This window comes from Myotis davidii, unplaced genomic scaffold, assembly GCF_000327345.1.
Source record: "Myotis davidii unplaced genomic scaffold, ASM32734v1 scaffold963, whole genome shotgun sequence".
NCBI lineage: Eukaryota > Metazoa > Chordata > Mammalia > Chiroptera > Vespertilionidae > Myotis > Myotis davidii.
In genome coordinates this window covers 422200-436081 of record NW_006294116.1, presented here as the reverse complement: position 1 = coordinate 436081, position 13882 = coordinate 422200, and the positions used below count along the sequence as shown (strand labels likewise).

Below are 13882 nucleotides of genomic sequence, written 5' to 3'. Positions count from 1 at the left end.
TGCTTTTTTTTTTCTTCGAGCACAGAGTGGAGGCATGGTGACATTTCTTGTGGTCAGCTCATCCGACGTTCTACCTGGTGGTATTTTTCCATTCCCAGGTCCAAGTCCCTATACTGTCTCATTCCACTGAAGACTGATCACATGGGAGACCTGGAATGTGACAGCTGCTTACATTGTAGCATTTACTATGTAAGGCAAAAATCTAAAATACCCTAGTAGTGCCTGTTCAATTATAAAAGGAAAGAAGAGGTGAAGGATGTAGAGTTGAGCTGTGTGATTGTTTTCCCATTATGTCAGAAGAGGCTGTAAGCACGCAGATACATCTTTGTGGATAGTCTGTGAAATATTTTGTTGAAAGAGCAAAATTCATGTTCTTTTCATGATTCACAACCAGTAGGTTGGTCTCCTCTGTGAAGAAATTGTATTAATTCTGTTACCAAGCCTTTAAGTCTTGTATCAAATACCTTCTCCTGTAGGAGACCTTTCCTAATAATAATAATAATAATAATAATAATAAATACTTTTTAACCCCCAAACAGATGGATAACCCCCTCCAAATACACAATTCTTACCTCTTATGACCTATCTTGAACTAGCCTGTACCTTTATAATGGCATATTCTATTAGTTATGATATTTATATGATTTTCTTTCCCCTCACCCCATTATATAAATTCGTTTAGATCAGGGGCTCTCCTGCCCTTAGTCTTGGTATTGTCAGAAGCACTTCCCACCAGCAAAGAAAAGCAGTGCTTAGTAAATATTTGTTGGATCAGGAACAGTTTACATATTCATTAAATTAGCTGTTCTGATTGTTTTCAGTCATATGAAAGATATGCAAATCCACTCTCTCACTCTATCCTGTTGCCCAACCTAGGTAGGCAGATTGCAAGTACTTTAATTCCTTGTTGACTGTTCAAGGAAGTTTTTATTTGTGTTGAATGGAAGTCAAACCTCTTGAGTTTTCTGGCACATTGGGAGTTGTTTACAGCTGCTTTTTCATTGGTGTTATTGTTAAGTGGGACCTGCCTGAGGAGTGTACTGTACACCAAACAGTTTACACTAAGCATTCATTTATTCATTGGCTCGCCCATCAGATGACTCATTTACCACCTGTACCTATTAAGTAAATGTGGATGTCTGCAAGCTTGAAATACCCTTGATGTCTGTATGGTATGTTTCAAATGATGTAAGTATCTTACCATATTTATAACTTTTAGAACCAACTAGGAGACTGTATGGTCCCTTAAACATATAAATAAGGAGCTATGAAATATGTTTTTTTAAAAAACGTTGAAAAGGAGACCCTGGTCTCATTATTATTCTAGGGAAATTGAAACCATTTTTATAGAGGTAGAAAGAATACACTCACACATCAGCATTACTTACTGGAGACATATTTTATTAAGGTTAGCCATATATGTAACAAAATTTTGGCATACAATTAATTTTCAGTGCTATCAGGGAATTGGTTTTAATTTAGTTGACCTAAGAGTATACAGGGCAAATATTTTCCAGATTAGTCACATGTAGGAGGGTCATTTATTACTCACAGGTAGAAGGGGCTTCCTTACCTTTCACATAGTATAGTTTTTTGTTTTTGTTTTTGTTTTTGTTTTTATATATTTTATTTATTTTTTACAGAGAGGAAGGGAGAGAGATAGAGAGTTAGAAACATCGATGAGAGAGAGACATCGATCAGCTGCCTCCTGCACATCTCCCACTGGGGATGTGCCCGCAACCCAGGTACATGCCCCTGACCAGAATCGGACCCGGGACCCTTCAGTCCGCAGGCCGACGCTCTATCCACTGAGCCAAACCGGTTTCGGCACCTTTCACATAGTATAGTTTTGTTCACTTCTCATACAAATTACTTATGTGAAGTATACAGTTTGATGTTTAGTGGTACCTTTTAACTAATGAAAGTTGTTTTGCTAGAGGTAACACTGAGGTGAAATTATCTCATCTTTACTCAGAAGGTTTCAAATGAAAGCGCTCGTGTACTAGTAGTCTCTCTGTGGGTGGCCAACATGTTGCTAGAGAACAAGTGAGCATCTTATTAAAAGTTGTTTGGTCTGGGTGAGGTAATGTACTGTTATCAGATTGTTAAGCTTCCTAGAAGCATATACTTTCATCACTTTAAAAAATTTCCAAGTAACGTTATTAGTTTCATTAATCGTAAGCCCTTGTTCCTTGTAACTAACTAAAATAATACCAAAAAGGACAGAAATACAAAATAAAATTTACCCAGTGACCCTTGCCATTCATATTTTTCTGAATATTCTTTTAGAAATTTCCACATAGAAATGTAATGCATTTACATAAAAGAAATATTCTTACTTGCTATTCTGTTACTAACTTCATCATTTAAATAACATGCCATGAACATCTTTCTATGTTAGCAAATATTAATCTGTACACCACTGTTGTATGTTAGTAGTAGTCCTTTATAATAAAAAAAAGCATAACATGCTAATTAGACTAAACAGCCAGACGTCCTTCCAGACGAAGCCACGGTGGCGGGGGCCGAGGCAGAGGAGGTTAGGGGTGATCAGGCAGGCAGGCAGAGTGGTCAGATATCCCCCAAAGCGTCCCAGATTACAAGAGGGTGCAGGCCGGGCTGAGGGACACCCCCCATCCCCTGCATGAATTTTGTGCACCAGGCCCCTAGTGGTTTATAATTTATTTAATTCCCTCTTGGTGAACATTTAGGTTCTTTTTAGTTTTGGAATATTACCTACTCACATTTCAGTGACCAGAAAGATTGATGGCTACTCTGAGTGAATGGTGCAAACCTGATAAATATTTCACTGACTTCTGGTTATGTCATAAATTAAAATTCTACACAATTTATTAGCTGACTCTTTTATAATTAATGCATCTGTACACATATATATGTATGTTCACACACTCATACTCAAATAGCAGCAACTCCTTGGTGATGCACCCAGTAAACCCTTGCTTCCACCACTCTGGAGCCGCCCTACAGCAGCCCACTTTTTACTTAGATTGCGGTTAAATCCCTGATCTTGTGGGTTCTCTGATTCCCAGGTTTTTCCCCACATCTTTTCTTTTCCTTCCGGACAATTGTGCAAATGCTGAATTCTTCCTCTTATCCTTCCATTTTTCATAGCCCATGAATTTATTTGTTCTCCTTTAGAAAATTCTTTATCGCACAAATTCTTGTTCAGAAAATTACAATAAAGATATCCCAATCTTCATGTTCTTAAGTATATCAATTTCTATCTGATTTTTATCGTTGCAGGTTTAATAACTATTGTTAAGAATAATAATCAGTTATTTTTCACTATTTTGGTTGAAACCATGTACTAAAATATATTGAAACATACCTAGTTATCCAGTATGAATTTTTTTAAATCATTTATCCACTCAGTTGACAACTTGATGTCAAATATCTGGATATTTGAAAAATATTTAAATTATGTGAAATTTTTCAGTGTATCCAGAATATTGATTATTACATAGACATAGTTGGGTAATCTGGAACCTTCATTTAGGAGGTTTTATCTTCTATTGGAACTTTTGAGGAGAAAATACTAACTCATCACTTGGATTAATTAGTGGCAATATTTATAAAAGCCACAATGTGAAGGGGGGAAAAATGAAACCTGATATACATGATAAAAATTGAATACCTAGAAACACCACCATCGGTAGTTCTAAGAAGGAAAACATTGCCTACGATGCAGCCAGGTACATAAACAATTCTGGAAATTTTTGTTTCTACCATCCCACATTAATTCCAAGAAACATTAGGAGCCTTTAAAAAAATCTTCCACGCTCTAACCGGTGTGGCTCAGTGGATAGAGCATCGGCCTGCGGACTGAGAGGTCCCAGGTTCGATTCTGGTCAAGGGCATGTATCTTGGTTGCGGGCACATCCCCAGTAGGGGGTGTGCAGGAGGCAGCTGATTGATGTTTCTCTCTCATTGATGTTTCTAACTCTCTATCCCGCTCCCTTCCTCTCTGTAAAAAATGAATAAAATATATTTTTTAAAAAATCTTCCAGCTTTTCATTTATACTAAATTTTTATTTATAACATATAATGAATATAGGTCGATCACAATAGACTCATAGGTAGGACAGTATACATTTGGCAATATTTACCTTTTAAAATGGTTATTCAGCCTGAACTCCAGTGATTGCTTTCAATAATAGATTTTTTTTTTAATTTTGCAAAGAACTGCCTAAGGGAGAGTGTTCCAACATGTCAGCATTTTTTAATTGCAAAATAATAAGAAGTTGACATAATATTTGCATGGAATGAATGTGAACAAGATTGGGCAATGTGATCTAGTGATAATGCAATTAGGTACATTCAGTCCTGGGTGTACAATCATATTCTAATTATATTGAAGAACCAAATGATGACAGTACAAAGAGAGGTTACAAGTGAAGTATCTCATCACTCTTTAGCTACTTAAGCCTTTTGTTAATGACTGAGATTAAGACAGAAGACTTTATGCATATAAAAGTCAATAAAACAAAGCTGAGAAGAATATGTTGACTAGGAAGGTTAGAAATAAAAGATTGAAGAAGACTACAGAAATGTTTCTTTTTAACGTATCATAGATGCAAAAATGGCAGAAAATTTAGCTAATTGATATTTACAGTAAACTAATGCTTAGTCTTAAACTTTGATTCTCAAGAGAGATAAGGACTAGAAAGACCTAGCAACCAGAAAGAACAGCAGCTCTTGTGAAAATAACTGGAGCATTTTATCCAATTGAAAATTCAGGATAGACCAGCATTGTTACTGTTAAATGCTTACTCTACATAATAAAAAAACTTGGTATGCTTATTTATAGTTTGAAAGCACTTTTTTTTAAAGTTGTGTTTCTTTTTTTTAAATACATTTTTATTGATTTCAGAGAGGAAGAGGGAGAGAAAGACAGAAACATCAGTGATGATGAGAGTCATCTATTGGCTGCCTCCTGCACACCCTGCACTGGGGATCGAGCCCATAACCCGGGCATGTGGTCTGACCAGCAATCAAATCAGTGACCTCTTGGTTCATGGGTCAGTGTTCAGTCACTGAGCCACACTGGTTAGGCCAGATTTCATTCTTCTTTATAGCCAAGTGGTACTCTCTCCTGTATATGTACCACAGCATTTTTAACACTATCTACTGATGGGCACTTGAGTCAATTTCATATGTTGGTTATTTTAAGTAATGTTGCAATAAATATAAGGGTACTTATATTCTTTCAAATTAGTGTTTTGGGTTTCTTCAGATATATATACCGAGACTTGGAATCACTGGGTCATAAGGCAATTCCATATTTAATTTTTTGAGGAGCCTCCACTTTGTTTTTTATTTTAGACTAGAGGCCCGGCGTACAAATTCAGGTACAGTCCCTAGGCCTGGCCTGTGATCAGGGCCATCTTCCCCAGCTGCCTGCAGCTGACCCCCCCCTCCCCCGCTGCCACCCACCCCTGGTTCCCTGTTCGCCATCAGGCGATTGGAGCCTGCCAGCTGTGGGGAGGGACCAAGAGGTCAGCTATTCTGCCTGCTCCCTGGCCCTGCCCCTCCCCCTAGTTCCCCATTTGCCATTGGGCAATTGGAGCCTGCTGGCCGGGGAAAGAGACCAAGAGGTGATCAGTGCGCCTCATAGTGACTGGCCATCCGAGGCTTGCCTGCGCCTTGGGCCAGCCTTGGGGGGCTGAGGGGCTGAGGGGACTGGGCCCCGCCATCTTGTGGCTGTAGGCACCTCCATCTTTGAGGGTGTGACCATTAGCATATTCCCTCCTTATTGGCTGTAGGAGCTGCCATCTTTGAGGGCGGGGCAGTAATTAGCATATTCCCTCCTTATTGGCTATGGGTGCCACCGTCTTTGCGACCGCGTGAGTGTCAATTAGCATATTCCTTCATTATTGGATAGGATATTTGTTAACAACAACACCCCACTTCCAGAAACCAAACTCTGTATTAGTTTTCAATTATTGTGAACAAAGCAACACAAATTTAATGACTTAAAATAGTAAACATTTGCTGTGTCACAACTTAGCTGGGTCATCTGCTCTTGGACTCACAATGCTGAAAGTAAAGTATCAGCTGGACTGTATTTTCAGTGGAGGCTTGAGTTGGGGGAAAAAATCTGCTTTCAAGCTCATTCACGTGTTAACATAAAAAACATTCAAACCTGTAAAGAGTTGTTTGTGAATTAACTGTCGACAATTGCCAGGAAGCAATATCTCAACGGATTGGGATAGTGCTCCAGAGAATGGCGGTTTCTCATCTATTTTTATACATTGCAACCAAAGGAGGGGACATAGGTGGGTTACATGAAAACCACTGGTGATAAATTAGAGAGGCTGGAGAAAGCAAAGCGGGGAAACTCCTAGGATTGGATAAAAAGTAAAATGATAGACACATACTTAGGTGGGTGCAGGAACGATTAACATGGTAACAATAAAGGAATTTGTGGTACCTGCCCTGGCACCCAGGCACATTAGGTTGTGCCCCAAGGGGTCCGGAAAAAGGGAAGTTATAAGTTGCCCAGACATTTCAAGGGTAGTTATTATAGATCAGCAGTTCTCAACCTTCTGGCCCTTTAAATACAGTTACTCATGTTGTGACCCAACCATAAAATTATTTTCGTTGCTACTTCATAACTGTAATGTTGCTACTGTTATGAATCGTAATGTAAATATCTGATATGCAGGATGGTCTTAGGCTGCCCCTGTGAAAGGGTCGTTTGACCGCCAAAGGGGTCGCGACCCACAGGTTGAGAAACGCTGTTATAGATGCAAAAAGATGGATACATTCAGTTAAGGTAAAGGTTGATCTTGTCATGAAGATACTGGCCTAGGATGTAACTGCCCACCATAACTGCTTTTAGTTAAAATTTAATTTCAGACCATCCTTTGTGGTTACTTTAGGTGTCTGAGTTTGCAAGACTGCCATGCAGGCCTCCCCTGAGCTTGTCAGGTTAGCATGTGGCCTCTTTCATCCACACAGGTTGTTAGTAAAACTCCTTTCCTTGCAGCTGCATGAATAAGGACCCCATCTTCTACCTGGCTGTGAGCTAGAGACCTCAGGTCTACATTAGTTCCTTGCCATATGGATCTCTCACAGGCTCTTTCTAAACAAAGCTTATTTCCTCAAGGCCAGCAGCAGAATCACATACAAGTTTGCTAAGATGAGTCTTGTATGACATAACGTAATCATGGGAGTGACATCCTGTCACCTTTGCCATATTCTGTTGATCAGAAGCAAGTCACAGCGGCCAGCATGACTCAGTGGTTGAGTGTCGACTTATGAACTAGGAGGTCACAGTTTGATTCTGGGTCCAGACACATGCCTGGGTTGCAGGCCCGATCCCCAGTAAGGGGCCGGCAAGAGGCAGCCAGTCAATGGTTCTTGCTCACCATTTCTATCTGTCCCTTTCTCTAAAAATTTTTTAAAAAGAAGTAACACAGATTCTGTCTACAACTAAGGGGAATACAAGAATGTGACTCATGGGAGTCACCTTAGTATAATGTACCTAGAAGGTATTACAAGAGGGTAGATCGTGTCCCCCAGAGTAATCAAGTGATAGTCCTTGGAAATTGTAGATGTTACCTTACCTGGGGGAACATTACAGTTGTAATTAAGATAGAAATCTTGAGATAAGGGGATTATCCTGGATTATCTGAGTGGGACTAATTGTAATTACTACGTGTATCCTTTTTTTAAAAATATATTTTATTGATTTCAGAGAGGAAGGGAAAGGTAGAGAGAGATGGAAACATCAGTGATGAGAAGGAATCATTGATCGGCTGCCTCCTGCACGCCCCCCCACTGGCGACCAAGCCTGCAACCCGGGCATATGCCCTTGACTGGAATCAAACCTGGGACCCTTGAGTCTGCAGGTTGATGCTCTATCCACTGAGCCAAACCGGCCAGGCCTACGTGTATCCTTTTAAGAAGGGGATAGAGAGCCCCGGCCAGTGTTTGTTAGTGATTAGAGTGGCAGCCGATGCACTGAAAGGTTCTCAGATTCTATTCCTGGTCCAGGGCACCAACCTGAGTTGTGGGCTTGCTCCCCGTCCCCAGACGGAGTTGGTGTGGAAGGCAACCCGTTGATATGTCTTTCACATTGATGTTTCTCTCTCTCTCCCTCCCTTCCACTCTCTCTGAAAAAGCAATGGAAAAAAATGTCCTCAGGTGAGGATTAAAAATAATAAAAGAAGGAGGTAGAGGGAGATTAGATACATACAAATGGAGGAAGGCCTTCTGAGGGCAGAGCAGAGAGAAATTCGATGTGGGTTTTGACTGAAGATTAAAATGGTGCAATCACAGCCAGGAATGCTGCCAGTCCACTAGAAGCTGAGAACAGATTCTCCCTTAGGGCCTCTCTCGGGAGCGTGGCCCTGCTCACACTCTCCTAGTAATTTCTGCCCAGTAATACTGATTTTGCTCTTCTGCCTCCAGAACTGTGAAAGACTAAATTTCTATTGTTTTAAGCCACCAAATTTGTGATAATTTGTTACAGCAGCCACACAAAACGAATACAGATGGGTATTAAGTGATATTTTAGTTTTGCTTTGTAAACTCGTTTTACTGGTTACTGAGGTTAAATATCATTTCATAAGATGATTGACTGTCCAGTTATTTTCTTCTATAACTTTTTCAACTCATGATTTTGTTTCTTTTTAAAAAAATCACTTTCTTATTGTTAGTAGGAATTCTTATTCTAACTACTAATCTTACTGAAGAGATGTTTATCTTATGTATATTATGGTGTCTTCTTCATTTAGAGGTTTCCTTTTTCACTTTATTTTAAATTATGGAATTTTTTTAAATACGCAAATGAAGACAGCATAACATGATCTATCTTCCATGTACCCATCACTCAGCCTCAGTAACTATCAGTATTTTCCCAGCAGTATTCATCTTTTCCTTTGATTTTTTGTACATTATCTAAGAATTGTGTTGCTGTTATTTAGGTGGCTATTATTGCCATGATAAAATAACCCTTCTTTTTGTTATAACACTTGTCCTTTGTTGCTTTTACATTTAGATAAATGTTACCTTACTTATAGCAATTTCTAATATATACAAAGCATTATCGCACCCACGTTAACCTATACCTTCTTTCCAAACACCTGGTACTTTTCTTATTCAGCACAAGCTATTGATTCAGATCTTGGTCATCAGCAAGTGTCCTAACATCTTATGTGGCCCTATATAGCTTGTTGAAATCCCAGGTGTCCTTATAAGAAGGCTGATCAATCATTGAGGAGATGTCAACATATAAGCCTGGGTTGCTGTGCTGGCATTTTTGTGTTTCCAAAGTAATTCCTCTCAAAACTTTTCCCCTTATTTTTAGTGTGCCACCTGGGCTTGAATGCATGAAAGAGCAAGACCTCTGCAACAAGATAATGGCTACAATACTAGAAAATTACAATACCCTGTTTGAAGTAGAACACACAGGAAATGATAACCAGAGTTGTGAAAACCCAACGAAGCTTATCATCGTAAAAGTAAGTTTGATATTTAGTGTTCAAGATTGCTGTATGTTGAGTGGAAGACATTTTATTTACATCATTGTTTTTCAAGAAAATCCCATTTGGATATAACTCCAGGTTATTATTCCTATGTTTATTTCATTCTTCTTATGATTCCTATTTTCTCTATCAAGCGTTTGTTAAGTAATATGTATTCTTCTAAGATTGAAGAAGAATTGTGAATTGGTGTTTCCTTGCTACTGTAAAATCATCTCAAAAGCACCTATGTGAGTCTAGTGCTGTGGTTGATTGTATGTACCACCTTTTTATGAAAGTCTGGCGTTACAGCAAAGATATGATACATGCTTATGTCTGTGTTCAGGAGTGCTAGCTTACTGAGTAAAATGCAAAATCCCTTCAGACAGAATTTCTATGTCTTTTTGTCACTCTTGTGTCTGGTACACTTTCAAGTTCAACCTCAGATTTTAACTCCCATATATGTAGTTATTGGTAACTATCATCAGTAAAGGAGAATATTTTGAAAACCTAAAAAGGAATTCTTGACATTTCTCCCTATATGTTTGTATACATTGGCTGATAATTTATAGCATATTCTTTACACATTAGGTAAATGCATGTAGGTCTCTAAAGATTTACAATTGAGGGTCAGAGGATAAATATCCAAACCAAATTTTCCAGATGAGGGAAAAAAGGAGACATTGCATTTCTTTTTCATTTATATTGAGGTAAAAGCATGATGGAACTGATAATGGAAGATTCCCTCAGGAGGTTTCCTGAAACTGACCAAATTTACAGACCTACTCTACTCTTGTTGATTCAATGCTAAGGAATGATTAGAGGTACTTGGTGTGGGTGTTGAAGGGGTGATTTCATCTCTTCTTCCATTTGAGGCATGACTGTGAAGAAGAAATAAAAGGTAATGGGTATCAGGTAGCACCCTATCAAAACAGCACAGGAAGACTAAAAGTAGGTTTTCTTAACTGGGGCTTATGCTCTTAATACTACAGACTCCTTATAACAGATAGAGTAATCTGAGAGAAATGCACTTAGCAGGAATCCTGCCAACCTAATAAAGAGAACTTTAAACTGAAATTTGAAGGAAGGGAAAAACAATGCTCAGATAAAATGAAATACTTTGGAGAATATCAGGTGTAATCTAAGGTAGAGGTAATATGGAAGCTGAGAAAATATCAGTGAATCAAAAGAGAAAAGGAGGGGGAAAAAGTCCTACTTATATCAGTCTGCTGCCAAAAAAAAAAAGGAAAGAAATTATTTTTTAAATAGAAAAGATTTACCTTAAATTTGTTTTTTCATTTCCACTGAGCCAAACCGGTTTCGGCAAGGGGTCTCTTTTTAAAATGTTGAAAAGTGATTGACTTTCTTCCAGCTATATCTTGGATGCTTTTTAATACTCATACCTTGTAAATAGGGCTGATAAAATAATAAGGTAATCTTCAATTATAATGAAAATAGATAAGCAGCACAAACTTGCTGAGATATAGATAATCTCTGGATTATGTCAACAGATTATATGTTGAGATATATGGAAGAGTGCCCTTGCTTGGAAATCCTTGCGTTTGTAGGTTTAAGCATGGTGGAGAACATAGCATGAGAGTACAGATTAAGACACATAAACTGATAATACTGTGGGACCCAAATACAGATAGATACCTTAGGTTGATGAATATGACTGCTATTCTCCTGATGCAAGTTTCAGATCTGGTCTAGAGGCAGACAGCTGTCACGATTAGAAACGACATGTGTATACTCTGGAATCATTCTGCTAAGGCAGAATATTTGATACTTTTTTAACTGATCTTGCTCAGAGTCTTATTTCTGAAAGGGTAGATAATGCAACAGGGGGATGAGATTTTATGGATTTAATTGTAACCAGTAAGGATGAAATAGAAGTTATGGGAATTATTTTAACAGGATGTGTCAGTGCCATTTTAGGGCCCCAGATCATGAAGAATATGCTAGCCACAGCTTGATATGTAAAACTGGCCATTGTTTAGAAAGCAGATTCTTTAAATTCCTAAGATCATAGTGAAACCAAAACATGGGATGTTGAGGCTGAGTTTGTTGTCTAGAGAAAACGAAGAATGAAGTCGCAGACGAAAACAGCGGATCAACATTTATTGAGAAAAGCCAGTCCTGGAAAAGGTCCAGGGCAGGCCAGTGTCCAGAGCTTACTTCGCATGTTACTGTCATGAGTAGTTCAGCATCCAAGCTATTAAAGTCTGTTATAGTCCATGGGTACTGGCCCACATGGCATAAGCCACATGGGCACGGGGATGTGCTCCCCCACAACAGGAATGTCAGGTATCCATTGTGGCTATGCAGGGGGAGAGAAGAAGGGAGGAAGCACACACACCTTTTTGTACATATGCTTCTTAGTTCCTGATTGGTCCTTTCATACATTTTAAAGCTCATGCCCCTCCTTCCCCGCCCAGTTGGGTTCCCTCATTCTCCTGTCTCCGCCCCCATGGTGCCGCCCCATCTACCTCGCTGCTTCTGTCTCCTCAGTAGTAACAGATATAAACCAAGAGAAGGTAGATTAAAAAGGAATTGGAGGCTCACAATGAAATCATTAACACACTGAAAAGCAGTAAAAATGAAAGGGCAACTAAAAAATGTTATTATTCCGATTGTTCTCATGAGTTCAGCTCTTAGAGAATGTGTACAAAAAAAGGAAACAGGCACAAAGCAAGTGAAAAAAAATACACAAGAGTGGCAGAGATAGAAATGTTTGAGCTGAGACTGAGGTATAAAACGGGGAAAGGCATTTTTAATGGGGAAGGTACTAACTGTGCCCACTGACACACCTTTGTGTACCCCAGTATAGGAAACAGAGGCAGTGTTGAATGACATTTTTCATGATATTTTTTGTGGACTAAAGGGAGATTTGGGGCGCAGACAACTATAAATTTGATTGTATTTGGACTTGGATCAAGAACTTTGACCACAGCATTGGAATGTGGATTGGTGTTTTAACTTCAGGGAAGGTTTCTACATTTGTTTGTGTCATCAGTACTTTAATCATTGACTTGAATGAGCATATTTGCATGTGAAATAAAGCTGGAGGGGCGGAAGTAGGGTGGAGGGGGGTCAATGGGAGGAAAAGGGGGTACATCTGTAATACTTTCAACAAGAAAGATACTTTTTTTTAGAAAGATACTTTTTTTTTAAGTTGGAAGAATATAGGTCAGATGTTGGATGTCTACATGTATAGAGTAACAAAATGGTATTGTTATATTGTAAATCAGAAGACGCCTTAATCAATAAGCCAAATTTATTTGTAGTCCTGTTCATTTTCGCTAGCACTAGCGGGCCCAGAGGAGCTCTTGCTTCTCAAATTCTGGGGCCCAATATGGTGGAAGTCTTTTCAATTCATATGTTTTTCAGCTCTTTGTTTTCCAAATTTGGAATGAGACTTCCGGACCTTCTGAGAAAAAGTCCTGATTGCTGGGACAAGGGCCGCGAGACCATATATTTGGAATGAGACTTCCGGACCTTCTGAGAAAAAGTCCTGATTGCTGGGACAAGGGCCGCGAGACCATATCTCAAGGCCTGGCCTGGTGCCAGCACTGACAACTCTGTCTGGGGCATATTTTATGGCCTCTCTGGAATGAGGAGTAGTCTTATTTTTCCTATTAAGCAAGAAAATGTTTACAGAGTAGCAGGGTTAAAATTTTAAACAGCAGTTTTTACCCAAGATGGAGGTTACTATGCTTCAGTACGTGTGTAGTGCATGTGTTTGCGCACACACAGCTATTTCCCTCTAGCTTCAAAACAATACAAAACACACACAAACACCATTTTATTTGGACCTGAAGCTAAGTGCTGGGGTCAGATGGGCCCCTCCCTCTGACCCAAGGGATGGATGAATCATAAATGGTCTTAAATAGGGTGGTATTATAATCACTCTTTAGTTACTGATTGACTAAAGGTCAGAAGAGACATTTTACCTTACATGAAGAGGTAGAGGGCCTCTAGGAAAAATTTTCATCTCTGATAACAAAAAAACAAGAATGGTTTATGAGATAAGAGCTGTAGTTACCTCTGGGTGCAGTTAAGGGTGGTGGCAGTGGTGATGATGAATCCAGAAAGTGCTCTAGGGAGCTCTCTGTGGTTACGAAAATGTACTATATATCCCAATAGGGATGTGCGTTATGTGGGTGTACGCATTTGTCAAAACTCCTTCAGCTGTGCAGTTATGATTTATATATTTTACTATACGTAAATTAATTTTAATTTAGGAAAGAGAGAAGAGAGTAGGCCTCTGAATCAGAATGCCCACCTCTCCCATCTGTTTTTGGATGTTTTCATGCCCGGGGCTGCTGCCACCATCTTTTGTCTTTGAGGCATGAATGCATGCGGATACAGGGGTTGGCAACTAAAGAAGGGAA

At 39.1% G+C, this 13882-nt stretch overlaps 1 protein-coding gene across 1 annotated transcript in view; it reads left to right on the top strand.

Annotated features, from left to right (window-relative positions):
• Positions 1–13882, top strand: part of FAM13A (family with sequence similarity 13 member A) — a 250927-nt gene that overhangs the window by 56163 nt on the left and 180882 nt on the right. The window contains exon 5 of the mRNA XM_006768190.2: positions 9335–9488. Coding sequence (XP_006768253.1) covers positions 9335–9488 — 154 coding nt within the window. The remainder of the gene's footprint in view (positions 1–9334; positions 9489–13882) is intronic.